The 26,948-nt window shown below is 41.7% G+C and overlaps 1 protein-coding gene and 1 pseudogene across 1 annotated transcript; one reads left to right on the forward strand and one right to left on the reverse strand.

Moving 5' to 3' along the window:
• The first annotated feature begins 6,705 nt into the window (after positions 1 to 6,705).
• Positions 6,706 to 16,266, forward strand: LOC114903923 (annotated as a pseudogene).
• A 2,160-nt stretch (positions 16,267 to 18,426) lies between these two features.
• Positions 18,427 to 20,706, reverse strand: LOC114903925 (disintegrin and metalloproteinase domain-containing protein 20-like). Its single transcript, XM_029237153.1, has one exon. It carries the CDS (start codon positions 20,632 to 20,634, stop codon positions 18,427 to 18,429), a length of 2,208 nt encoding a protein of 735 aa, XP_029092986.1. The 5' UTR covers positions 20,635 to 20,706.
• Positions 20,707 to 26,948: the final 6,242 nt, after the last annotated feature.

Below are 26,948 nucleotides of genomic sequence, written 5' to 3' on the forward strand. Positions count from 1 at the left end.
TGGTAGAATTCCCCTGTGATGGCTTCAAGTGCTGGACTTTTGTTTGCTGGGAGTTTCTGGATTACTAAGTCAATTTCACTGCTAGTGATTAGTCTGTTCAGATTATCTTTTTCTTCCTGATTGCTTCTTGGAACATTGTATGTTTCTAGAAATGTATTCATGTCTTCTAGATTGTCCAATTTGTTGGCATATAACTGTTCATAGTATTCTCTTATGATTGAGTTTCTGTGATATTGGTTGTAATTTCTCCACTTTTATTTCTTATTTTGTTTATTTGGGTCCTCTCTCTTCTTTTTTAACATCTTTATTGGAGTATAATTGCTTTTAGTTTCATTGATCTTTTTATTGTTGTTTCTTTCTTTCTTTTGGTCTCTATTTTATTTATTTCCTCTCTGATCTTTATTGGTTCCTTCCTTTTGCTGACTTTGGGCCTTGTTCTTTTCTAATTCCTTTAGATGGTAGACTAGGATGGTTATCTGAGATTTTTCTTGTTTCTTGTGGTAGGCCTGTATCACTATAAACTTCCCTCTTCGAATTGCTTTTACTGAATCCCATAGACTTTTGAAAGTTATGATTTCATTTTCATTTGACTTGAGGTATTTTCTGAACTTCTATTTAATTTCTTCATTGACACATTGCATTTTTAGTGGCGTATTTTTTTTTTTTAGTTTTCATGTGTTTGTGTTTCTCCCATTTTTCTTCCTGTAATTGATTTCTTGTTTCATACCATTGTAGTTGGAAAAATGCCTGATATAATTTCTATCCTCTTAAATTTGTTGAGACTGGTGGCCTAGCGTGTGATCTATCCCAGAGAACTTTCTATATGCACTTGAAAAGAATGTGTATTCTGCTGATTTTTTAAAACATCTTTATTGGAGTATAATTGCTTTACAATGGTGTGTTAGTTTCTGCTTTATAACGAAGTGAATCAGTTATACATATACCTATGTCCCCATACCTCTTCCCTCTTGCATCTCCCTCCCTCCCACCGTCCCTATCCAACCCATCTAGGTGGTCACAAAGCACTGAGCTGATCTCCCTGTGCTATGCAGCTGCTTCCCACTAGCTATCTATTTTATGTTTGGTAGTGTATATATGTCCATGCCACTCTCTCACTTTGTCCCAGCCTACCCTTGCTCCTCCCTGTATCCTCAAGTCCATTGTCTCGTAGGTCGACATCTTTATTCCCATCTTGCCCCTAGGTTCTTCATGACCTTTTTTTTTTTTTTTTTGGTTCCATATACATGTGTTAGCATACGGTATGTGTTTTTCTCTTTCTGACTTACTTCACTCTGTATGACAGGCTCTAGGTCCATCCACCTCACTACAAATAACTCAGTTTCATTCCTTTTTATGGCGGAGTGATATTCCATTGTATATATGTGCCACATCTTCTTTATCCATTCATCTGTTGATAGACACTCTGGTTGCTTCCATGTCCTTGCTATTGTAAATAGAGCTGCAATGAACATTGTGGTGCATGACTCTTTTTGAATTATGGTTTTCTCAGAGTATATGCCCAGTAGTGGGATTGCTGGGTCGTACGGTAGTTCTATTTTTAGTTTTTTAAGGAACGTCCATACTGTTCTCCATAGTAGCTGTATCAATTTACATTCCCACCAACAGTGCAAGAGTGTTCCCTTTCTCCACACCCTCTCCAGCATTTATTGTTTGTAGATTTTTTGATGATGGCCATTCTGACTGGTGTGAGATGATATCTCATTGTAGTTTTGATTTGCATTTCTCTAATGATTAATGATGTTGAGCATTCTTTGATGTGTCTGTTGGCAATCTGTATATCTTCTTTGGAAAAGTGTCTGTTTAGGTCTTCTGCCCATTTTGGGATTGGGTTGTTTGTTGTTTTAATGTTGAGCTGTGTAAGCTGCTTGTAAATTTTGGAGATTAATCCTTTGTCAGTTGCTTCATTTGCAAATATTTTCTCCCATTCCGAGGGTTGTCTTTTCGTCTTGTTTATGGTTTCCTTTGCTGTGCAAAAGCTTTTAAGTTTCATTAGGTCCCATTTTTTTATTTTTGTTTTTCTTTCCATTTCTCTAGGAGGTGGGTCAAAAAGGATCTTGCTGTGATTTATGTCATAGTGTTCTGTCTATATTTTCCTCTAAGAGTTTGATGGTGTCTGGCCTTATTACATTTATGCCTTTAGTCCACTTTGAGTTTATTTTTGTGTATGGTGTTATGGAGTGTTCTAATTTCATTCTTTTACATGTAGCTGTCCAGTTTTCCCAGCACCACTTATTGAAGAGGCTGTCTTTTCTCCATCTGCTGATTTTGGATGGAATTTCCTTTAGATATGTATTAAGTGCAGCTGGTCTAATTTGTCATTTAAGAGCACTGTTTCCTTATTGATTTTCTGTCTGGATGATCTGTCCCTTGATTTAAGCAGGGTGTTAAAAGTCCCTTACTTTTTTTTTTTTTTTTTTTTTTGCGGTACGCGGGCCTCTCACTGCTGTGGCCTCTCCCGTTGCGGAGCACATGCTCTGGACGTGCAGGCTCAGCAGCCATGGCTCATGGGCCCAGCCGCTCCGTGGCATGTGGGATCCTCCCGGACCGGGGCATGAACCTGTGTCCCCTGGATCAGCAGGCGGACTCTCAACCACTGTGCCACCAGGAAAGCCCAAAAGTCCCTTACTATTAATGTACTATTTTCAGTTTCTCCCTTTATGTCTTTTAATATTTGCTTTATATATTTAGGTGCTCCCATTTATTTGCATATATATTAATGAATATTATAGCCTCTTCTTGTATTGCTATTCTTTGTATATATAATGCTATTCTTTGTCTTTTATTACAGGCTTTGCTTTAAAGTCAACTTTGTCTGATATGAATATTATTACCCCAGGTTTCTTTTCATTTCTATTTGCATGAAATATCTTTTTCCATCCCCTCGCTTTCAGTCTGTGCGTGTCTTAGCTCTGAAGTGTGTCTCTTGTAGGTGGCATATAGATGGGTCTTGTTTTTTTTATCCAATCAACTACCCTATGTCTTTTGATTGAAGCACCTAGTCCACTGACATTCTAAGTGATTACTGATAGGTATGTACTTATTGCCATTTTGTTGCTTGTTTAATGGTTGTTTTGTAGTTTTTCTATGTTCTTTTCTTCTTGTTGTTGTTTGATGATTTTCCTTAGTGATATGCTTGTGTTCCTTTTTCTTTAGTTTTATATATCTATTGTAGATTTTTTAAAAATTGAAGTATAGTTGATTTACAATGTTGTATTAGTTTCTAGTATACAATAAAGTGATTTGGATATATATATTTGTATATATATATACATGTATATATATTTTTTCAGATTCTTTTCATTATGTTATTACAAGATACTGAATATAGTTCCCTGTGCTATACAGTAGGACCTTGTTGTTTATCTATTTTATATATAGTAGTGTGTATCTGTTAATCCCAAACTCCAACTTTATCCCTTCTCCCCCTTTCCCCTTTGATAACCATAAGTTTATTTGTCTGGGAGTCTGTTTCTGTTTTGCAAAAAAGTTCATTTCTATCATTATCTTATTTTATTTTAATTTTAAAAATTTATTTATTTTTTTTTTTATGCTTTTTTTTTTTTTTTTTTTTTTTTTGTGGTACATGGGCCTCTGACTGTTGTGGCCTCTTCCGTTGCGGAGCACAGGCTCTGGACGCGCAGGCTCAGCGACCATGGCTCATGGGCCCAGCCACTCCGCGGCATGTGGGATCTTCCCGGACCGGGGCACGAACCCGTGTCCCCTGCATTGGCAGGCGGACTCTCAACCACTGCGCCACCAGGGAAGCCCTAAAATTTATTTATTTATTTATTTAGGATGCGTTGGGTCTTCATTGCTGTGTGCGGGCTTTCTCTAATTGCAGTGAGGGGTTATGGTGAGGGGGAGCTACTCTTCATTGCCGTGCATGGGCTTCTCATTGAGGTGGCTTCTCTTGTTGTGGAACATGGGCTCTAGGTGCACGGGCTTCAGTAATTGTGGCACGTTGGCTCAGTAGTTGTGGTTCACGGGTTCTAGAGCGCAGGCTCAGTAGTTGTGGCGCACCTGCTTAGTTGGTCTTCAGCGTTTGGGATCTTCCCAGGCCAGGGCTCGAACCTCTGTCCCCTGCATTAGCAAGTGGATTCTTAACCACTGCACCACCTGGGAAGTCCCCTGTGTCATTATTTTAGATGCGCATTTAAGTGATATCATATGATATTTGTGTTTCCCTATCTGACTTACTTCATTTAGAATGATAATCTCAAGGTCCACCCATGTTGCTGCCAATGGCATTATTTCATTCTTTTTTATGGCTGAGCAATATTCAATTATATATATAATGGAATATTTTATATATATGCTTATATCCATTCATTCTTCTTTATCCATTCACCTGTTGATGGACACTTAGGTTGCTTACATGTCTTGGCTACTGGAAATAGTGCTGCTATGAAAATTGGGGTGCATGTATCTTTTCAAATTAGAGTTTTCATCTTTTCTGGATATATGCCCAGGAGTGGGATTGCTGGATCATATGGTAACTCTACTTTTAGTTTTTTAAGGAACCTCCATATTGTTTTCTAAAGTGGCTGTACCAACTTGGAAACTTTGTAGACTTTTTGATGATGGCCATTCTGACTGGTGTGAGGTGATACCTCAGTGTAGTTTTGATTCACATTTCTCTAATAATTAGTGATGTTGAGCATCTTTTCATGTGCCCATTGGCCATCTGTATGTCTTCTTTGGAGAAATGTCTGTTTCTTCTGTCCATTTTATTTTTATTGGGTTGTTTGTTTTTTTGTTATTGAGCTGTATAAGCTATTTGTATATTTTTTGAAAATAAGCCCTTGTCGTTCATGTTGTTTGCAAATATTTTCTCCCATTCCATAAGTTGTCTTTTCATTTTGTTTATGGTTTCCTTCACTGTGCAAGAGCTTATAAGTTTGATTAGGTGCCATTTGTTTATTTGTAGGTTTTTGATTTGTGGTTACCATGGGGTTCAATATATTATTACATCTACTTGTTTTAAACTGATAGTCATTTAAGTTCAAACACATTCTAAAGGATCTACAGTTTTTACTCCCCTCCCCAAGGTTTTGAAATTAGGTGAAACAGTTAAACTCTCTTGTGTTTTACATCTTTATACCTACCCCTTAATTGTTTACTGTGTTATAGTTGATTTAAAATTTTTTGTATTTTAAAATTTGCACTAGCTTATTTAAGTGGTTGATTCACAGCCTTCAGTATATGTTTGCCTTTACTAATGGAATTTTTCTTTTCTAAAAATTCTTACTTCTTGTTGTAGCCTTTCCTTTTCCACCTAAATAAGACCCGTTAACACCTCTTGTAGGGTTGGTTTAGTGCTGGTGTACTCTTCTAGTTTTGCTTGTCTGAGAAGTTCTTTATCTCCTTCAATTCTGAATGTTAACCTTGCTGGATAGAGAATCCTAGGTTGCAGATTTTCCTCTTTCAGCACTTTAAATATATCATGCCACTTCCTTCTGGCCTATGAAATTTCTGCTGAAAATTCAGCTGATAGCCTTATGGGGGCTTTCTTGCATGTTACGCTTTGTTTTTCTCTGCAGCCTTTAAAATTCTCTATCTTTAACTTTTGTCATTTAATTATTATATGCCTTGTTGTGGGTCTCTTTGCGTTCATCTTTGTTGGGACTCTGTGCTTCTTGCACCTGTTTCTTTCTTCAGCTTCAGGACATTTTCAGCCATAATTTCATCAAATATATTTTTGGCCATTTTCTTTTTCTCTTCTCCTTTTGGGATCTCTGTAATGTGTATATTAGTACATTTGACATTGTCTCAGAATTCCCTTAAAATTTGGGGTTTTTTTTTCTGTTCTGATTAGGTGATTTCCATTATTCTACCTTCCAGATCGCTTATGTGTTCTTCTGTATCACTGTGTCTGCTGTTAATTCCTTCTAGTGTATTTTGCATTTCAGTTATTTTATTCTTCAACTCTGGTTCTTTTTTTTTTTCTAGTTCCTTATTAAAATTCCATGTTCATCTATTCTTTTCCCAAGTTCAATTAGCATGCTTATTACTAAAGTTTTGAACTTTTATCTGGTAAATTATTTATCTCTTTTTCATTAGTTGGTTTTTTTCAGGTTTGTTTTTTCTTATTCTTTTATTTGAAACATATTCCTCTGTCTTCTCATTTTGTTTAATTTTCTCTATTTCTATGAAATTAGGTGAAACAGTTAACTGTCTTGGTCTTAAAGACATGTCCTGTGTGGGGGCATCCCTATGCAGTCTACATGTGCCCAGTGGCTTTGCTGGGAAACCGGGATCTGAAGTGAGCACTGGCTGTGTCATCCTCTGGGGTGTGCTGGCCACCACTGCCTTGGTGGGAGGTATGGCTGGAGTTTCAGGGGCTAGAGTCAATTCCAGGTGTGAGCCTGAGCCTCTCCCATGCTTAATGTTCAGCACTCCCTGTCAGGAGTGTAGGCAGTGTCCAAGGGGCTGGAGCAGGAGCCCTGAGGGAGTTGGGTTTCTCCAGGTTGTGATGGCAGTCCCCACCTTGGTTTGGGGTGTGGCTGGGTCCTGAGGGCTTGGGACTGTACTTCTGTGCTCATTTCACTTTTTCCCAGGTGTGCATACCCTGGTTAGAGGCTAGGTCAGAGCTGGAGGGGTTGGCATCACATTACTGAGTTTATTTCACCCCCCACTCTCTGAGTATGCACAGGGACACACACTCCAGTGATGGTGTTTTCCGTCATGGAGTTAGTTTTGCTCCCTCCCAAGTGTGTGCACTTATGCATGTGCTGGCAGTGGCTGCCTCTGTCCTGGTCAGAGGCAGGGCCAGGGTCTGAGCCAGCTCCATTCCCTCTAAGTGTGTACACTCTTGTTGGCAATGGCAGCCTCTCCCTTAGTGGAGAGAAAGAGTGGCTGGGGCAGGAGCTCAGTGCAGGCTGGGGAGGGGAGCTGGGAACAGGTGCCGGGGCAGTTCTGGCAGGCCAGCCAGAACCCCAGGCAGTTTTCAACCTGCTGCCTCCACACTGTGACTGTGAGTGAGCAAGTCTGTGCATGTGTTCTTTAAGAGCAAAGTCTCGGTTTCTTATAGTCGTCTGGTTAAGTCTCACTGGTTTTCAAACCAGCTAAGGGGGCTCATCTTCTTGGTGTTGGACCCCAGGGCTGTGGTTCCTAAGATGTGGCTCAAAGCTCTCACCCCCCAGGAAGATCCCCGAGCCTGTGATATCCCCCTCCTCTTGTGTGTCCCCTGCTAGGGATGTGGGTCCCAACCAAATCACTTCTCCTCTCTTCCTAACAGACTCTGTGTGGATCTTTATTTACATTCTTGGTTGTGGAAAAGCTTTCTTGCTAGTCCCCAGGTCTATTTCAGTGAAAGTCTCTCTATATGTACTTGTAGTTTTGATGTGTTGATGAGGGAAGGTGAGCCCAGCATCCTCCTACTCTACCATCTTGATCTCTGCCACAACTGAATATTTTTATTTAAAAAGAAAAAAGAAAACCTGCCACCACCTTCCATAGTAAACAGAAATAAACTCAAGATGCATCACAGATGCAACTATAAAAGTTAAAACAAAAGAACTTTCCCCAAGATAGGGGGAAATCTATGTAATATTAGGGTAAGCAATAATTTTATACAGCATACAAAAAGCACTAACCATAAAATAATTGGTAAATTAGATTTAATCAAAATTAAAATTCTCTGTTCTCCCAAGACACTGGTGAGAAAATGATTGGGAGAAAATATTCAATGTACATATACATGAAAACACTTCCAAAAGAAGACATAAAAATGGTTAGTAAATACATGAAAAAAATGCCCAATGTCATTAGTCATAAGGGAAATGCAAGTTAAACCACAAGTATATACCACTACAAATCTACCAAAATGGTAAAATTAAAAGCCTGATGGCACCAGGAGTCTGGAGGGTAGAGTAACTGGAGTACTCAACCATTGTTGGTGGGAGTTTCAACTGTTATAACTACTTTGGGACACATTTTTGGCAGTTTCTCCTAAGATGAAATATATACTTATTCTATGCCCAATAACTCTACTCTTGGATGTTTACCCAGCAAAAATTAAACACATGTTCTCCAAAAGACTTGTATATGCATGTCCATTGCAGCTTTACTTACAAACAGGTAAAATACTGGAAACAACCCAAAGATTCATTAACAGATGATTGAAAAAACAAGTTTTGTTAGAATCATATAATGGAATACTGCTGATACAAGCAACAACATGGATGAATCTCAGAAAGAAAAAGAAAGCCAAGTGAGCAAAGCAAGACTCAGATAATACTATTTAATTGAATTTATATGAAATTCTAGAATAGGCTACATTCTATAGTGACAGAAATCATATCAGTGGCTGCATAAGGTAGAGAATAGGGGCACTGACTGCTCAGGGGCACAAGGAAATTTGGGAGGTAATGGTATTGATCCATATGTTGATACATATGTATTATGTGTCAAAACTCATCATACTGTTACACTTAGAGTGGGTGCATTCATGATACTGTATATAAATTATACATGAATAAGTCGACCAAAAAATCATGAATTCATATTAATACTTTCTTTCAAAATGAAAGATAATAAAATTTTAATTTGACTTCTTTGATTGCTTACTTGTAACTTTTTTCTGTTACATTAACTTTGCTACCTTTTGCTTTATCCTATGCTGTATATCAAATACAGTCAAAGTAATTATACCAATATTATTACTAAAAATAAGACTGTTTGAAAGTCACTTGAAACAATTCTTTTGTCTGTGTGGTTATGTCATCAACATGATATGTGTTTAGGTTTATTTATTTGTTTCCAATTTTGAGTAATTGGTATTTTAGGGGTCAATTTTTCTTTATATCAGTCATTTACATGATCCCAAATTGAAACCATAGAACCAGTGCTGTTCAAATAAGTCTTATTTCTATTCTGAACTCTCCCCCATCTTATTTTCCCTATTCCCCTCTAAGTAACCATTTTATTAACTTTTGGTTTATTTTTCCAATCTTTCTTTTTTTGCAAATAAAAGAAAATAAATGTGCCTATCTGAACCAATCCTCTTTCTTACAAAAAGAGCAGCTGTATATTACATGTAACGTGATGAATATAGCGTTGTATCCCTTAAGAACAGGTCCTGGAGATCATGTCATATCAGTGTATGGAAGTCTTGCTTATCCATTTAAAATGTTGCCAAGTATCCATTGTGTGGAAGTATCATATTTTATTCAACTAGTCCTCTGTGGGTAGGCATTGGTGTGGGTAGGCTCCCAATCTTTTGCCATTATATGCCACAAATAACCTTATACCAAAGTAATTTCAAAGTTTTGAAGTATATCTTTAGGATAAAATACCAGAAGGATTGCTGAGTGCAAGGTTAAGTGCACATGTATTTTTGCTGAATATCAACAAATTCCACTCCATAGAGGTTCTACCAGTTGTCTTTACCACCTGCACTGTATGTGAATTTTGTTCCCCATAATCTCACCAACAGAGTGTGATACATTTGGTAGTTTAGAGAGGGCTGCAACTTCTTTGACCCTACTCCCCTTGATATATGGGGTCTATTTATATCCCTATAACAGTTAATTCTATGTACCATCTTGACTGGGCTAAGGGATGCCCAGATAGCTGCTAAAACATGATTTCTGGGTGTGTCTGTATTTCTGGAAGAGATTAGCATTTGAATCAGTAGACTTAGTAAAAAAAAAAGGTCACCCTCACCAGTGCAGGTGGGCATCATCCAATCATTGAGGGCCTGAATAAAACAAAAAAGCAGAGGAAGGGTGAATTTGCTTTCTCTGCTTGAGCTGAGACACCCCTTTATGCCACCCTCGGACATCAGTTCTGGTTCTCAAGCCTTCAGATTTGGACTGGGTCTTACACTGTCAGCTCCTCTGATTCTTAGGCCTTAGACTCAGAATGAATTACACCACCAGCTTTCCTCGTTCTCCAGCTTGCAGATGGCAGACTGGGGGACTTCTTGGGGTCTATAATCACATGAGCACATATACTATCAGTTCTATTTCTCTAAAAAACCGGGACTAATATGGAGTTTGATACCAGGAGTGGCTTTAGAGGAACAGAATTTTAAAGATGAGTTTTCTGAATTGGTTCTGGCGTTGCTGAAATTGGCTCTCTAATCCGATTAAAGACTCTAATAACTCTTTCCAGTAGTAAAGAGAGTACTGATAGTCTGTGGTGAACTGTTGATTAAAGATAGGTAATGTATCTGCATCGGAAACTCCTAATCAACCACTCTATGAAGCAAAGAGAGAAGTGGATACTTTTGGACATTTTTTTAAAACTAAGGGATAAATAACATTGGTTGGTTGCCTAATGTTGCTGGACAAAGTGGTGAAAGAAAAGCATGAACCCAGGGATTCCAATTCCCAGCTCAGGCACTCCGTAAGTGATCTAAGAGCTCCTACGCACGCCCTGAAGTAGAGCCTTATCTCTAGGAGTCACAGGGCTGAAACTGGTGAAAATGAAATACAGAAACTCATTTTGAGATAGGCTGAATTACAACACAAATTGAACTCCCAGCCTCACTGTTCAAGTGAAGTGACTGATTAGGAAAGAACGAGATCCTGTAAGTTGGGATGCGATGTGTGAGAAGACCCTGATGAAACTGCGGAAACTGAGCCTTCTCTAGTGAGTCTTCCCAACCAGGGGAAGAGTTCTCCCCCACACACACACCCAGTAGCAGCAGCCTCCCCACCCACAGTGGTAGCAGCTTCTCCATCTCTATCTGAGGGGATTAACCCTGAACAGTAATGGCCTCCCCTGAGATAGCTGCCACGGAAAACAATGCTGATTCTCCTCAGGACCCACCCCACTACCCGCTCTGCTTCTGGACCTACAACTAGAGTCAAGACTTAGCAGACCTCTAGAGGTGAGGTACAAAGTGTGACCCATAAGGGTGTGTACCACACTTCATCAGAACGATTTGAGTTTTCTAATCTATACAAGCAGATGTCCAGGGAACATGTGTGGGAATGGACTCTGAGGGTGTAGGATAATGCTGAAGGGAACGTAAAGTTGGATCAGGCTGAATTTATTGGTATGGGCTCACTAAGCTGAGATTCTGCATTTCATGTTGCAGCTTGGGGAGTTAGAAAGGGCTCTAACTGGAAATACGCAGCCTCTCTTGGTTTAATGTAAAGGAAGGGATTCAGAGGCTTAAGGAGACTGAAATGTTAGAGTGAACTTGTCATTTAAGACTTACTCACCCACACTGAAGGGGTCCAGAGGACATACCTTTCACTAATATTTTGAGAAATAAATTTATGAGGGGAGCCCAACATCCTTGAAGGGCTCCATGATGGCTCTTCCCTGGAGGACAGATCTTAGAGTGGGAACCACGGCCACTCAATTGGGAAGCCTAAATGCAACAGGAATATACGTATCCTAGGGTGGCAGGGGCCAAGTGGTGGCACTCAACCACCAAAGACAAGGAAGGCAAGATTACCATAATGAACAGTAGAGACAAAGCAGCAATCAGAAAAGTCAGACTCATGCAAACCTTTGGTTTTGGTGAGTTAATCACGATGCTCCTAGAAGAGAAATGGAAATTCTCTCTTGATCTAAATAAGCAGAAAAGCTCTAAGTCAAGTGAACAAAAGTCACTTAACTCAGAAAAACAGAGAGTCACAGCCATTCAATCAATTCCCAGAGTTAAGCCAGTTTACAGACCCCAAACCCCTTGAATGAATGGGAGACCAGTTCCCCTTGAGGAAGGACCCTGATACACTAATGAAAATTTGTACAGTTAACTTTTCTCCCAGCCTTCCCTAGAGGGACCTGTGGCCCTTTACCAGGGTAACTGTACATTGGGGGAAAGGAAATAATCATGCCTTTCAGAGACTACCAGACAGTGGATCTGAACTGACACTGATTCCCGAAGACCCAAAACATCACTGTGGCCCTCCAGTCAGAGTAGGTGCTCATGGAGGTCAGGTGGTCAGTGGAGCTTTAGCTCAGGCCCATCTCACAGTAGGTCCAGTGGCTCTCTGAACCCACCCTGTGGTTATTTACCCAGTTGCAGAATACATAATTGGAAAAGACATATTAGCAGCTGGAAAAATCCTCACATTGGCTCCCTACTTATGCAGTGAGGGCTATTATGGTAGAAAAGGCTAAGTGGAAGCCGTTAGTACTGTCTCTACCTAGGAAAATAATAAACCAAAATTAATACCACATCCCTCGAAGGATCACAGATACTACTGCCACTGTCGAGGACTTGGAAGGATGCAGGGGTGGTGATTCACACCACATCCTCATTCATCTCTATTTGGCCTGTGCAAAAGACAGGTGGATCTTGGGAGAATGACAGTGGATTACTTTATTGTAAGCTTAATCAGGTGGTGCCTCCAATTGCAGCTGCTGTACCAGATATGGTTTCATCGCTTGAGCGAATTAACACATCCCAGGGTACCTGGTATGCGGCAAATGTCCTTTTCTCCATACTCGTCCATAAGGTCCGCCAGCAGCAGTTTGCTTTCAACTGGCAAGGTTAGCAATACACATACACTGTTCTCCCTCAGAGGCATATCAACCCTCCAGCCCTATTCATAATTTAGTTTGCAGGGATCTCAATCACCTTTCCCTTCCACGGGACATCATACCGGCCCAGTATATTGATGATATTATGTTGATTACACCTAGTGAGTGAGTAGTAGTAACTACCCTAGGCTAATTGGTAAGACATTTGCATGTCAGAGGGTGGGAAATAAATCTGACTAAAATTCACTTCTACCTCAGTGAAAGTTATAGGGGTCCTGTGGTATGGAGCATGTCAATATATCACTTCTAAGATAAAGAGGAAGTGGAATCTGGCTTTCCTGCAACCAAGAAAGAGGCTCAATACCTAGTGGTCCTCTTTGGATTTGGGAGGCAACATATTCCTTCCTCATTTGGTGTGTTACTCCAGTCCATTTACCAAGTGACCTGAAAAACTGTTAGTTTTGAGTGGGGCCCAGAAGAAGAGAAGGCTCTGCCCCAGGTCCAGGCTGCTGTGCAAACTGCTCTGCCACTTGGGCCATATGATCCAGCACATCCAATGGTGCTTGAAGTCTCTCTGGCAGGTAGGGACACCGTTTGGAGCCTTTGTCAGGCTCCTATAGGTAAATCACACTGCAGGCCTTTAAGATTTTGGAGCAATGCTGTGCCATCACCTTTGGATGACTACTCTCCTTCTGAGAAACAGGTCTTGGCGTATTAGTGGGCCACAGTAGCTACTGAATGCTTGATGATGGGCCACCAAGTTGCCCATCATGAAATGGTATTATCTGACCCACCACGCCATAAAGTGGGCCTGCGCAGTGCACTCCATCATCAAATGGAACTGACATATACAAAGTCAGGCCCAAGCAGGGGAGCCTAATGTGGAGTTCCCTGTGATCAGCTGACAGGGGAAGAGAAGATCTGGGCCTGGTTTAGAGATGGTTCTGCATGATATACATGCACCACCTGAATGTGGACAGCTACAACACTACAGCCTTTCTCTGGGACATCCCTGAAGGATAGTGGTGAAGAGAAATTCTCTCAGTGGACAGAACTTTGGGGAGTTCACTTAGTTGTGCACATTGCTTACAAGGAGAAAAGGCCAGATCTGTGATTATATACCAATTCATGGGCTGTGACCAAAGGTTTGTCTGCATGGTTAGGGACATGGAAGAAATATGATTTGAAAATTGGTGACAAAGAAATATGGGAAAGAGGTATGTGGACAGACCTCTCTGAATGGTCAAAAAACATGAAGGTATTTGTGTCCCATGTGAATGCTCACCAAAAGCTTACATCAGCAGAGGATTTTAATAACCGAGTGGACAGGATGACCCATTCTGTTGATACCAGTCAGCCTCCTTCCCCAGCCACCCGTCATCACCCAATGGGCTCATTAACAAAGTGGCCATGGTGGCAGGGCAGGGTTGGCAGTTACACATGGGCTTTGCCACATGGTCATCCACTCACCAAGGATGACCAAGCTTCGGCCACCACTAGCTGCCCAATCTTCAGTGGCAGAGACCAACACTGAGCCCCAAATGTGGCAACATTTCCTGCGGTGATCAGACAGCTACCTGGTGGGTGCATGCCAGAAGAGGGTTCATTACACGGGACTGCTTCCTGTACAGAAGGGGAAGCATTTTATTCTTACTGGAGTAGACACTCTGGATGTAATTTTCCCTCCCTGCACCCAATGCTTCTTCCAAAGATACCAACCATGGACTTACAGAATGCCTTATCCACCACCATGGTATTCCACACAGCATTGCTTCTGATCAAGGAACTCACTTCATAGGAAAAAAAAATGTGGCAATTGGTCCATGCTTATAGAATTCACTGGTCTTACCATGTTCCCCACCATCCTGAAGCAGTTGTCTTGACAGAATGGTGGAATGGCCTTGTGAAGACTCAGTTATAGTGCCAGCTAGGTGGCCACACCTTGCAGGGCTGGAGCAAGGGTCTCCAGAATGCTGTATATGCCCTGAATCAACGTCCAATATATGGTGCTGCTTCTCCCAAACCCAGGGTTCATGAGTCCAGGAATCAAGGTGGAAATGGAATTGACACCACTCATTATTTTTTAAATTTTATTTATTTATTTATTTTTGGCTGTGTTGGGTCTTCGTTTCTGTGTGAGGGCTTTCTCTAGTTGCGTTGAGTGGAGGCCACTCTTCATCGCAGTGCACGGGCCTCTCACTATCATGGCCTCTCTTGTTGAGGAGCACAGGCTCCAGACGCGCAGGCTCAGTAGTTGTGGCTCACGGGCCTAGTTGCTCCGCAGCATGTGGGATCTTCCCAGACCAGGGCTCGAACCCCTGTCCCCTGCATTAGCAGGCAGATTCTCCACCACTGCACCACCAGGGAAGCCCAACACCACTCATTATTAACCTTAGTGACCCACTAGCAAAATTTTTGCTTCCTGTTTCCATGACTTTACTCTTTGCTGGCCTAGAGGTCTTAGTCCTAGAGGGAGGAATGCTTCCACCAGGAGACACAACAATGATTCTATTAACTGGAAGTTAAGACTGCCATCTGCCATCATCAAAACATCTACAAACAATAAATGCTGGAGAGGGTGTGGAGAAAAGGCAACCCTCTTGCACTGTTGGTGGGAATGTAAATTGATATAGCCACTTTGGAGAACAGTATGAAGATTCCTTAAAAAACTACAAATAGAACTACCATACAACCCAGCAATCCCACTACTGGGCATATACCCTGAGAAAACCATAATTAGAAAAGAGTCATGTACCACAATGTTCATTGCAGCTCTATTTACAATAGCCAGGACATGGAAGCAACCTAAGTGTCCATCATCGGATGAATGGATAAGGAAGATGTGGCACATATATACAATGGAATATTACTCAGCCATAAAAAGAAACGAAATTGAGTTACTTGTAGTGAGGTGGATGGACCTAGAGCCTGTCATACAGAGTGAAGTAAGTCAGAAGGAGAAAAACAAATACTGTATGCTAACACATATATATGGAATCTAAAAAAAAAAAAAAAAGTCTCTGAAGAACCTAGGGGCAGAATAGGAATAAAAACGCAGACATAGAGAATGGACTTGAGGACATGGGGAAGGGGAAGGGTAAGCTGGAACGCAGTGAGAGAGTGGCATGGACATATATACACTACCAAATGTAAAATAGATAGCTAGTGGGAAGCAGCCACGTAGCACAGGGAGATCAGCTTGATGCTCTGTGTCTACCTAGAGGGGTGGGATAGTGATGGTGGGAGGGAGATGCAAGAGGGAGGAGATATGGGTATATATGTATATGTATAGCTGATTCACTTTGTTATAAATCAGAAACTAACACACCATTGTAAAGCAATTATACTCCAATAAAGATGTTTAAAAAAAAAAGAAAGGAAAAGAAAAGAAAAAAAGACTGCCACCTGGCCAATTTGGGCTCCTCATGCCTCTGAATCAATAGGCAACGAATGGAACTATGGTGATGGCTGGGGTGATTGGTCCTGATTACCCAGGGGAAATTGGACTACTTCTCCACAGTAAAGGTAAGGAAGGGTAGGTCTGGAACACAGGAAATAGCTTAGGGTATCTCAGTATTACCATGCCCTGTTATTAAGGTCAATGGAAAACTATAACAACCCAATCCAGCATTGGCCCAGACCCTTCAGGAATAAAGGTTTGGATCACCCCACCAGATAAAGAACCATGATTAGATGCAGTACTTGCTGAAGGCAAAGGGAACAGAGTGGGTGGTAAAAGAAGATGGTCATAAATACCAGCTACAACCATGTGACCAGTTATAGAAACAAGGACTGTAATATGTTGCGAGTATGTTCTTATTTTTATATGAATACATTTGCATTCATATTTCCTGTTTGTTTTCTTTCCTTTCTTTTTCCTTGTTATTTCCTCTTATTCCCTTAGCATGTAGCATAAGACATATTGAATTTATATCATAGTATCTCATTATTAATTTCACATCATAGTATTTAAGTTATTGGATATCAGGAAGAACAAACATCCCTGAGGGCTTTACTTCCTCTTCTGGGGAAAGGATAAATATATAAATCACCATATCCTGTTGGTTCTGTTTCTCTGCTGAACCCTAATACAAGTACCATTCCATGATGGGTTGTACACACTAAACCAGAGGCCTCTACATGGGTGGGAACCAGGGGCTGGAAGTAGAAGTGGCACCACTTACCATCACTACCTATGGCTCACTGAGGTGGTTTGTGCCTCCTGTCCCCTGCAACTCTAGGCTCTGCAGGGTCACCAAATGGGTCATACTTTCACAGTGGGACAAAGCTGGGGTCCCACCTGGGCATTTGGGGCTCCCTGTGTCCCTGCAGTAGCAAGAAGAGGTGTCACAGTCTTGACAGGCATACTTGAGCCTAATCATTGAGAGGGGGTAGGGCATATGTGTGGAACCCAGGTGATCTCCTTAGGTGCCTCTTTGTATTTTCTAGCTCTATTGCTACTATAAATGGATAGATTCAGCAATCCGAGCCTGAGAAAGACATGGTGACCAGGCACTTGGGTGCTTTAAAGATAAGGGCCTGGGTAATAACACAGGGTTAACATCCAACCCAAGTCATCAGAATGCTATCTAGAGATGAGGGAAACTAGAACAGATAGTGGAGAGACAGTATCAACTTTAGCCCCAGAACCAAACACAGTACTAGGGTCTCTGCTTCATCCCACTAACCTCCCTCTTCTATGGTTCCCCACAGGCAGAGATGCCTGCCAGAATCCTGGAGGAGCTGTTTCCAGAACATATAAAGAAAAGTTGATCAGAGCAATGCAAAGATCAGACTGTGGAATTTCCAAATGAGCCACCTTCATCCTCCTCCCAGGAAAGTCTTGCTGACCAGCTGCTGGGATTATGATCAGCATAGAGCCTCCAGATGTTAGCTCTTTGGGGTCAGTCTCAGGTGCTGGGAGGTGCACGGCCAAGCTCTTACCCTTCCCAGGGCACTCACATCCAGTGAATAAGCAAGAGGAGGGTATGAAGACCAGGCCATTTTGGACCAATTCAAGACTAGTCTGTCAGGCAATATTCATCCTAGAGCTCGCTGCCAGGTTGGCCAAGGCTGAAATGTGAAATGGCCAAGGCTATTTCTCATCTGCACAACTGACTTCATCATCCTTTCTCTCTAACCTTTAATTCAGTGTCTGCTACTGGAGAACTCAGACTATCATAATGAAGTAACTACTGAAAGCGCCTAGACGTCCTAGGGCCAAGGGAACAAAGGAAGGAGGTTGGGTTCATTCAAGTACTGATGATTTAAGGAGGCCCTCTGCAGAGCAGGCACCAAGACCTCTAAGGTGACTAGCTGATGCTGGTGCTTCAGCAACTCGGAGGAGGACCACACTGCTAACCCCAGAGCTGCAACTCTGATCTCTGAAAGTATCAGTGGTCATCTGGTGCTGGTACTTCTAATGAAAAATGAGGGTAGTTCTAACAGGGTCAACAAAACTGCAATCCAAAGCCAAATGTGGCTACCAAAATGACAGAGTAACTTTTAGCACACAAGAAAGTAAACTCCCTTCTCCCTTCATCCATCATTCCAGGCTACTTCTACTGCCCCCTTTTGGCACAGCTATCTGGAAAAGAGCTGGCAAAACAGCAATGGGGTATGTAGCGGCACATCCCGGACATTACATTTTAAGAGTACAAAGGTGGGAGGAGATTTACAACTGATGAGACATTAGCTTAAAAATGTGACTTTGCCATGCCTTTGCTCAGGAAACATAAAGAGATGACTTCCAGAAAAAAAAAATGAACTTTTAATATTGCTTAACACACCGAAGGGTAATAAGTAAGAACATGCTAGGAATCCTTCAGTGAAATATTAATGCTTATGATTCTGACATGAGGGATCCCTAAATTTTTCTTGAAACAGTCAGACATGCCCTAATACTTCTCTACTATTAAAAGAAAAACCAGAGATTTTTAAAAAAATGAAGCAGGAGCCTTAGTCACCTTCTTCCTCCTCAGTCTCTTTTTCTTCCATCGTTTCTGCCTCCTCCTTCTTTTTATGTTTCTTATAAAGCACAAAGATGCAACATAAAAATAAACAAGTCAAAGGAATAAGCCACAATAATGGCTGGTTTCCCTTCTCCTTCAGTCCTGTCTCTTCTGCTTGGGGATTAAAAGGTGGGCCACTACTATTACTACCTCCATTGCCTTGGTGTTCACAGTAGGGAGGTGCCCATCCAGGATTGCAGTGGCATTGCTGTTTATTATTGCAGATCCCCTTCATGTGGCAGGTCTCAGGCTGACAGGCTTGTGGCACACGAACCATACTGACACACTTGTTGCGGATACATATCTTCCCTGGACCACACATTGTGCCGTCTTTCACTTGACCGATATCAGATATGGACATCCCTATATGATAATCAGTGCCCCAACAAGTGGTGTCATTGAAGTGAAGCTGATGCACTGTGGAATGTTCTATCAGATTAGGAATTACTCCCACATTTTCACACTGAACTCTCCCACACAGGATATCAGGGGACGCACATTTTACGTACTGTGTGTCTTTGATACCACAGTGACCAAATCGATTTCCTTGGGTGTTGATTTCTTTGTAGCAACTCTGAGGTGCACTCCTTGCATCTTTGCCAAATATCTCCCTGCACTGTTCATCATGGTTATTACAGCTCTTTTGATAGCAGTAGGCACCATCACTACAGGGAATCCCATCCTGCACATATACATCTTCTGGGCACTGATGGGATGTCCCATTGCACCACTCTGGAAGGTCACATTCACTGACCTGTTTTCTGCACAAAGTCCCTGATGACATGACCTTGCAGTCTTTACAACAAAGCCCGAAAGCACAAGCAGCTCCAGGCTTCAGAGTGCAATTCAACAGACAGCAGGGATCATTTATGCACTGCTCTATGGTTCCACAGTCACACTCCTCTCCTTCTTCAACCACTAGGTTCCCACAATACTTCAGCCTAAAGATATTCCCTGGATGTGGAGGAGAGTAAAGACATAATCCATTACTGATAAGATTGTCCCAATACTCGGCATAACTGCAGTTGCTGAATTTATTTGTCACCTCTCTGGCAGGAAACATTATGCACCACTGAAGTTCACACACACACCATTCAGTATCATGCTGCATACCTAAATTATGACCAAGTTCATGGGTCACAACAATTGCAAAAGCATACAGACTCTCGTCTTCAAAAACATTAACTCCACTATTAAAAGGACGCTGGCATATTCCACCAACATAGGCAAGTCCAAGCTTTACGCCAAACGATTTCTTTATGAAAAGATGGGCCGCATCATGTGACAGTCGGTGATCAAGGCTAAAATACTTCCAAACAGCAAAATCCTCCAAAAGCTTATCTATGTTATCAATGGGAACTGGGTTTCCTTTAGTCCAGACTTCAAGCCCAGTTAAAATTACAACAAGTTCCAAAGAGTGATACAAGCTACCTATTATATTGACAACATCAAGTATTTCACGCTGCACTACTGACACATTACTTTCCGAGTGAACGAATCGAAGATTGTCCACAACCACTACCAACTCAAGAAAACGCAAGTGGGTCCACCAGCCTGTGTAAGAACTTTGCATCAGAGTGAAATTATGCAACTCTTGCAACTCCAATTGGCGTGCTATATCCTCTTCTGTTAACCCACATCTCATAGGTGGGAACTGTGTATCATCACTGTCTATCTTATACACCCAGTGTTCAAATGTGGCAGAAAACCTAACTGGTTCAATTTCATAAGCAAGATCATTTATCTGTAGTATTCCTCGAAAACCTCCAGAACAAGTACTGAGGGCAACCAGGGACTTGGGAACCCCCTCCACATAACCATGATAGTAGCAGTCATCAGGAACAAAAGGCTGATCCTGGCGGAGGGCACGCTGGTCTGTGTAGGTGAACACTGGGAGGTGTCTGGAAACCAAGAACTTCTTGACCCTCATGTGGGCAATGTGTCTCTGGCCCCCAAACCGCAGGCTATAGGAGAGCCAGCCTGGAGCCTTTGCATTTCTGCCCCTGCCAGTCACCGTCAAGGGGATCACCAATTCTGGAGAGGAGAAGTGCTGGGAGGCCCTGGCCTGAGAGTGGTCAGAAATGAACAAAGACACCCCAAATGAGAGCAGCAGAAGAGTGACTCTGACGTGCACCAGAGCCTCACCCACTGCCATTATGGAGCCATCTGTTTAGGGCTGAAGAGGGCAGGGCATCAGGCGCTACTGGTCTGGCTCCTCCCTCTGAGCTGTTCAGGGTGCAGGGCTGACCTTTATGGATCTATGTCCTGGAAGAGGTGAACCATCAGAGCTTCAGTGCTGAAAGTGAAAGCAGAAAGAAGAGCTACGATGGGGTGGTTGGGGCAGGGAGGGTGGGGGGCTGGAGAGAGAGAAGAAGGTGATTTCAGTTGGGACGAGGCTTGAATCAATAAAATTCCTGAGATTGTTTCATATATAAGTAAGGGCAAGGGGTGGGGGAAGAGCAGGTTACCTGGGAAAGAGATGAAGGAAATGCATCATAGGTTGGTAATTATTGAACCTGATAAAGATTCATTATATACTGCTCTCTAAACATGTACACTGGCATGACATTTTCCTTACTAAAAAGATTGACATCTGACTCCCAATTTCTCCTCTACCCCAAAATCTACTGATACTCTGCTAGCTGCAGTAAGCATGTAGACAGCCCATCCAAAGCTCACCATTTTTTTTATCCCTTTATTCAGACAGTTTGATCCATCTTTCCTTCTCTTCTACAGACATCCTCTTATCTAGCCCCCATTTCTGTTTGAGGTTAGCAGTCAAACTAAGCCTCACTTAATGGACTCATCAGTTTTGTGAGACTCCTCCAATCAAGACAAATTTTTATTTTATAACGCATTCTTACCTGCAGAAAATCCCTGTACATTCAAAGGAAGGCATCCATACTGACGGTGTAATAGGGAAAGGGGCTGCTATTTGGGGACAGCCCCATTGCCTCCAATCACAGCATGGAAGCAGCAGCCTTCTCTCCACCCAGCCCAGCTGCATCATGTTCTGAATCATTAGAGACTCATCTTGGCTGTGTAAATATAGATTCCATTCTATATTTTACATGGCTGGTGAGTTAGCTGAATTCTCTAGAGAAAGCTGGACTGAAGAATTTAAAACTACAATCAGTTCACTAAAATGTTCAAAGACTACAATTTGAATGGACTTTCTTCATACCTGTTAAAAACATAAATTTTACCTCAGGTAAAAGCTAATTTCACTCATTTTCTGATTTTCAGTTAAAAGTATCAATAATTTGTGCTTCCCTGGTGATGCAGTGGTTAAGAATCCGCCTGCCAATGCAGGGGACACAGGTTCGATCCCTGGTCTGGGAAGATCCCACATGCCATGGAGCAACTAAGCCCGTGTGCCACAACTACTGAGCCTGTGCTCTACAGCCCACAAGCCACAACTACTGAGCCCGTGAACCACAACTACTGAAGCCCACGTGCCTAGAGCCTGTGCTTCGCAACAAGAGGAGCCACTGCAATGAGAAGCCCGCAAACTCGCAACAAAGAGTAGCCCCTGCTCACTGCAACTAGAGAAAGCCCATGAGCAGCAACAAAGACCCAACACAGACAGATAAATAAATAAATAAAATTTAAAAGTATCAATAATTTGCTTAATATTTAAAAACAAAAGTTAAAAAAAATTGGAGACACATTTGAACACATATTGGTGGCCGAATATTCTAAATAAGGACACAAATGGGTTCAGTAGTAGAGAGTGTAAGAAATATCCTCAGCATTATGATGTCAAAAACACCTGTACACTCCTGGATGCTTTTCCAGAACTAATGTATGACTACTGGAGCCAAGAATACTAGATGAAACCTCTTAGGGAAAGCATCTCTGATATAGGTGAAATCCTAGTGACCAGATTTCCTTTCCATGTCTTTCTTCATGATATCCCTGGCTACAGATTTGGGAGTATTAAGATGGAAATGTGTGAGTTGGAAGAGGATTATTAAAGCATTATAAAGAGGAAAATAACCTATATTAAGCTTCATCAGAAATATGTGGTAATAATAGAAAATTTCATTGCCAAGAATCTTTGAGTCATACCAGTCTTTGTCACTATTGCACTATTCCAAAGACAAGTCCTGAAGGACCATCACATTACCATTAATTACGTGAACTGGTGTCACACCAAAGCCCTTCCTCTCTAGCATTACCTGTACTTCAAGCAGTGTAAGAATCTTCTTCTGTATCAGTAATTAACTCTTCTATTTCCAGCAGCTATTTCAAACTCCTCAAAACCCCTATTTTACCTTGTCTCCACACACTCTTAGTCACAGCTAATTCAGTGTTTCAAAAACTTAGGTCACAAACTATTCAGGGTCATGAAATCAATTTACTGAGCCACAACTAAATAAGACAACAGAAAACATCAGAGAGCTTCACACAGATCAGTATCACCTGCTATTACCTGTCACCACAGAAGCTACGGCAGCATTCTGCTGACACATCTTACGCTGATTATCAATTATTTTCTGAACCCCAAAACTAAATTTTTTTTTTTTTGCGGTAGGCGGGCCTCTTACTGTTGTGGTCTCTCCCGTTGCGAAGCACAGGCTCCAGACGCGAAGGCTCAGTGGCCATGGCTCACGGGCCTAGCTACTCCGTGGCATGTGGGATCTTCCCGTACTGGGGCACGAACCCGTGTCCCCTGCATCGGCAGGCGGACTCTCAACCACTGCGCCTCCAGGGAAGCCCCCAAAACTAAAATTTATACTTTGTCTATGTAGCTGAAGATGGGAATCTGCACATTATATTACCCCATTTCTAGCTGGCTTCCTGAAGAGTTTTGTCAAGAAGGGCATGAGAGGGAGAATAAAAGGCAAAACGAAAGGACATGGGGCTCTACCTGTTTGCCTGCTGTTACTTTCAGTGACCACCACCTGCAATGGGATCTTGCTCTGGTGGCAAGAGTCAGTTACTACATTCCCAGAACCAGCTCCATCAAGCCCTATCAAAGGTACCCAGGGGACAGTCCTCCCTCCTCAGAAGTCTGAAAACCAGATGTACAGAGCCATCTTCCAGTACCCTGGGCAACCCACACCAGCCAGCCAGTGTCTCTTTCTCAGATGTTCCCTGGCTATACCACAAATCTCCTTGATACAAGCCCCATAAAAGAGCACACACCCCCTCTCTGATGTCTGAGTCAGAGTTTTAGAGGACCTTCTTCCAAGTCCTTAAGGAACCAGCACCAGCTCAGCATTACCTTATAGTAGGTACAGCTATCAACTCCACAGTACCCCTTTTCTGAGTTCAAAAATTACCAGCATCACCTGGGCTTGTAATGCCCTATCTTCTACACTCCAGGTCCAGACATATGAGGCCCATTGTGACAGCTTCTAGGTTATGATAACCCCAACTTCTTCCCTTTGTTCCCCCAATCTTAGGGGTAGAACTCCTTCTGGCAACTCATACTTCTGTGTACCTCAGTGTTCCCTTTTTACCTTTTCAGTCCTCTATTACCTTTTCAAGAATTCCCTATAGTAATTGCTCTTGGTGGGTTTCTCTTTTCTGAACTAGATCTTGACGGATACAGGACTTGGTACCAAGAGTGCTGCCAAGAGAGACAGACAAAATGGGACTCTGGGATTGGCTTGGGTATGTTCATGGCCTTAACACAACACTGAACTCCTTTTTTTTTTTTTTTTTGGGCGGTACACAGGCCTCTCACTGTTGTGGCCTCTCCCATTGTGGAGCACAGGCTCCGGACACGCAGGCTCAGCGGCCATGGCTCACAGGCCCAGCTGCTCCGTGGCACATGGGATCTTCCCGGACCGGGGCACGAACCCATGTCCCCTGCATCAGCAGGCGGACTCTCAACCACTGCACCACCAGGGAAGCCCTGAACTCCTTTTGAATGGGGAATGGGCACATAGTAACATCACAATTAATTAAATTACTACTCACGTTGATTGTGATGAAGTGCCCTACTGAAGCAAGTGTGTGGGGGACCAAGGGAGGGCTGTGATGATGCCTGTAAGTATCTCAAGGACTGAGGTGTGGAATAACTATACTAAATTCTAATGGAGATTTTGCAAAATGAGGTTCAAGGCTCTAAATTCTCAGCTCAGATTTCTGATAATGGTGGACAATGCCCCCGCCCCCCCTCCCCCAAATCTCTCTTTTAGCCACATGGCCAACTTCAAAGAAAATCAAAATTTAACTGTGGAGTTACAGAATCACAGAGTAAGTTGAATACAGAGATTTGTAGTGGGAAATCTGATTGAGACGGGAAAAAACCTTGACACTTGAAAAGAGGAATTCCAGGTGGACTGGATTGGTTCTGAGTATCTAGATGCTCCCAAGTATCCCTGATTCTCCTTTACCAGGGACGGAGACTACACCTTTCCTGTCTGAGACGTCTAACCACCTCTAGCTGGAGATGCTGTAATTATCTCAGCTGGGAAAATTATCCTGCTAGGGGATGCCTAGTATCCTCAAGACATACTCCTACTGCCCCTTATTGGCTCTAAATGCAAATCAGAATCTAATTCAACATGCTCCAGAGAAAAAGGTTCAACGTCTGAATTGAGAGGAAAGAAAAGGTACTCTAAAATAATAACAATAGTTTACTAATTTATATTGGCAAAAGAAAGGAAATAAACCATATTAGTAGCAGAAAAGACGAAGTGGTTACAGAGATAAAGATATATCTAATATGATAAAATTCAAGAAGAATTTGTATCTACTTAACAAATAGCTTTGAAATACATAAAGCGAACACTGACAAAACAAAAAGGAGAGGGCTTCCCTGGTGGCGCAGTGGTTGAGAGTCTGCCTGCCGATGCAGGGGACACGGGTTCGTGCCCCAGTCCGGGAAGATCCCACATGCTGCGGAGTGGCTGGGCCCGTGAGCCAGGGCTGCTGAGCCTGCACATCCAGAGCCTGTGCTCCACAATGGGAGAGGCCACAACAGTGAGAGGCCCATGTACCGCAAAAAAAAAAAAAAAAAAAAAGGAGAAAGAGAAAAATTCAAAATCTACTTGTAGGTATTAGCACACTGTCAGCAATGGATAGAACAACAACCCCCCCCAAAAAAAAATGAATAAGGAAGTAGAAGATTTAAGCAAAGATAATCAAGTTAATCAAGTTAACCTAACTGATACATATAAAACACCCATCAAAAAAAATGAGATGACAAAGAAATATGTTAAAGATGAAGGAGCAAGGTAAGAACCTACAAGACCAAATAAATGAAGAGGAAATAGGCAACCTACCTGAAAAAGAATTCAGAGTAATGATAGTAAAGATGATCCAAAATCTCAGAAATAGAATGGAGGCATGGATTGAGAAAATATAAGAAATGTTTAACAAAGATCTAGAGGAACTAAAGAACAAACAAACAGAGGTAAATAACACAATAACTGACATGAAAAATACACCAGAAGGAATCAATAGCAGAATAACTAAGGTAGAAGAACAAATAGTGAGCTGGAAAATAGAATGGTAGAAATAACTGCCAAGGAGCAGAATAAAGAAAAAAGAATGAAAAGAATTGAAGACTGTCTCAGAGCCCTCTGGGACAACATTAAAGGCACCAATATTTGAATTATAGGGATCCCAGAAGAAGAAGAGAAAAAGAAAGGATCTTAGAAAATATTCAAAGAGATTATAGTGAAAAACTTCCATAACATGGGAAAGGAAATAGCTACCCAAGTCCAGGTAGTGCAAAGAGTCCCATACAGGATAAACCCTAGGAGAAACACACCAAGACAAATATTAATCAAAATAACAAAAATTAAATTCAAGGAAAAAATATTAAACGCAGCAAGGGAAAAGCAAAAAACAACATAAAAGGGAATCCCCATAAGGTTATCAGCTGATTTTTCAGCAGAAACTGCAGGCCAGAAAGGAGTGGCAGGATATATTTAAAGTGATGAAAGAGGAAAACCTACAACCAAGATTACTACCCAGCAAGGATCTCATTCAGATTTGACAGAGAAATCAAAAGCTTTACAGACAAGCAAAAGCTAAGAGAATTGAGCACCACCAAACCAGCTTTACAACAAATGTTAAAGGAATTTCTCTAGGGAGGAAACACAGGAGAAGAAAAAGACCTACAAAAAAAACCCCAAAATAATTAAGAAAATAGTAATAGGAACATACATATTGATAATTATCTTAAATGTAAATGGATTCAATGCTCCAAACAAAAGACACGGACTGGCTGAATGGAGACAAAAACAAGACCCGTATAAATGCTGTCTACAAGAGACCCATTTCAGACCTAGGGACACATACAGACTGAAAATGAGGGGATGGAAAAAGATATTCCATTCAAATGGAAATCAAAAGAAAGCTGGAGTAGCAATACTCATATCAGATAAAATAGACTTTAAAATAAAGACTGTTACAAGAGATACGGAAGGACACTACATAATTATCAAGGTGTCAATCCAAGAAGATATAACAATTATAAATATTTATGCACCCAACATAGGAGCA

Source organism: Monodon monoceros, unplaced genomic scaffold, assembly GCF_005190385.1.
Source record: "Monodon monoceros isolate NGI ecotype Baffin Bay Population unplaced genomic scaffold, NGI_Narwhal_1 Super_Scaffold_21, whole genome shotgun sequence".
NCBI classification, from domain to species: Eukaryota; Metazoa; Chordata; class Mammalia; order Artiodactyla; family Monodontidae; genus Monodon; species Monodon monoceros.

Excerpts from the sequence above, each read along its gene's own strand:
- LOC114903925 (XM_029237153.1), bottom strand. The coding sequence starts at position 20,634 with ATGGCAGTGGGTGAGGCTCTGGTGCACGTCAGAGTCACTCTTCTGCTG.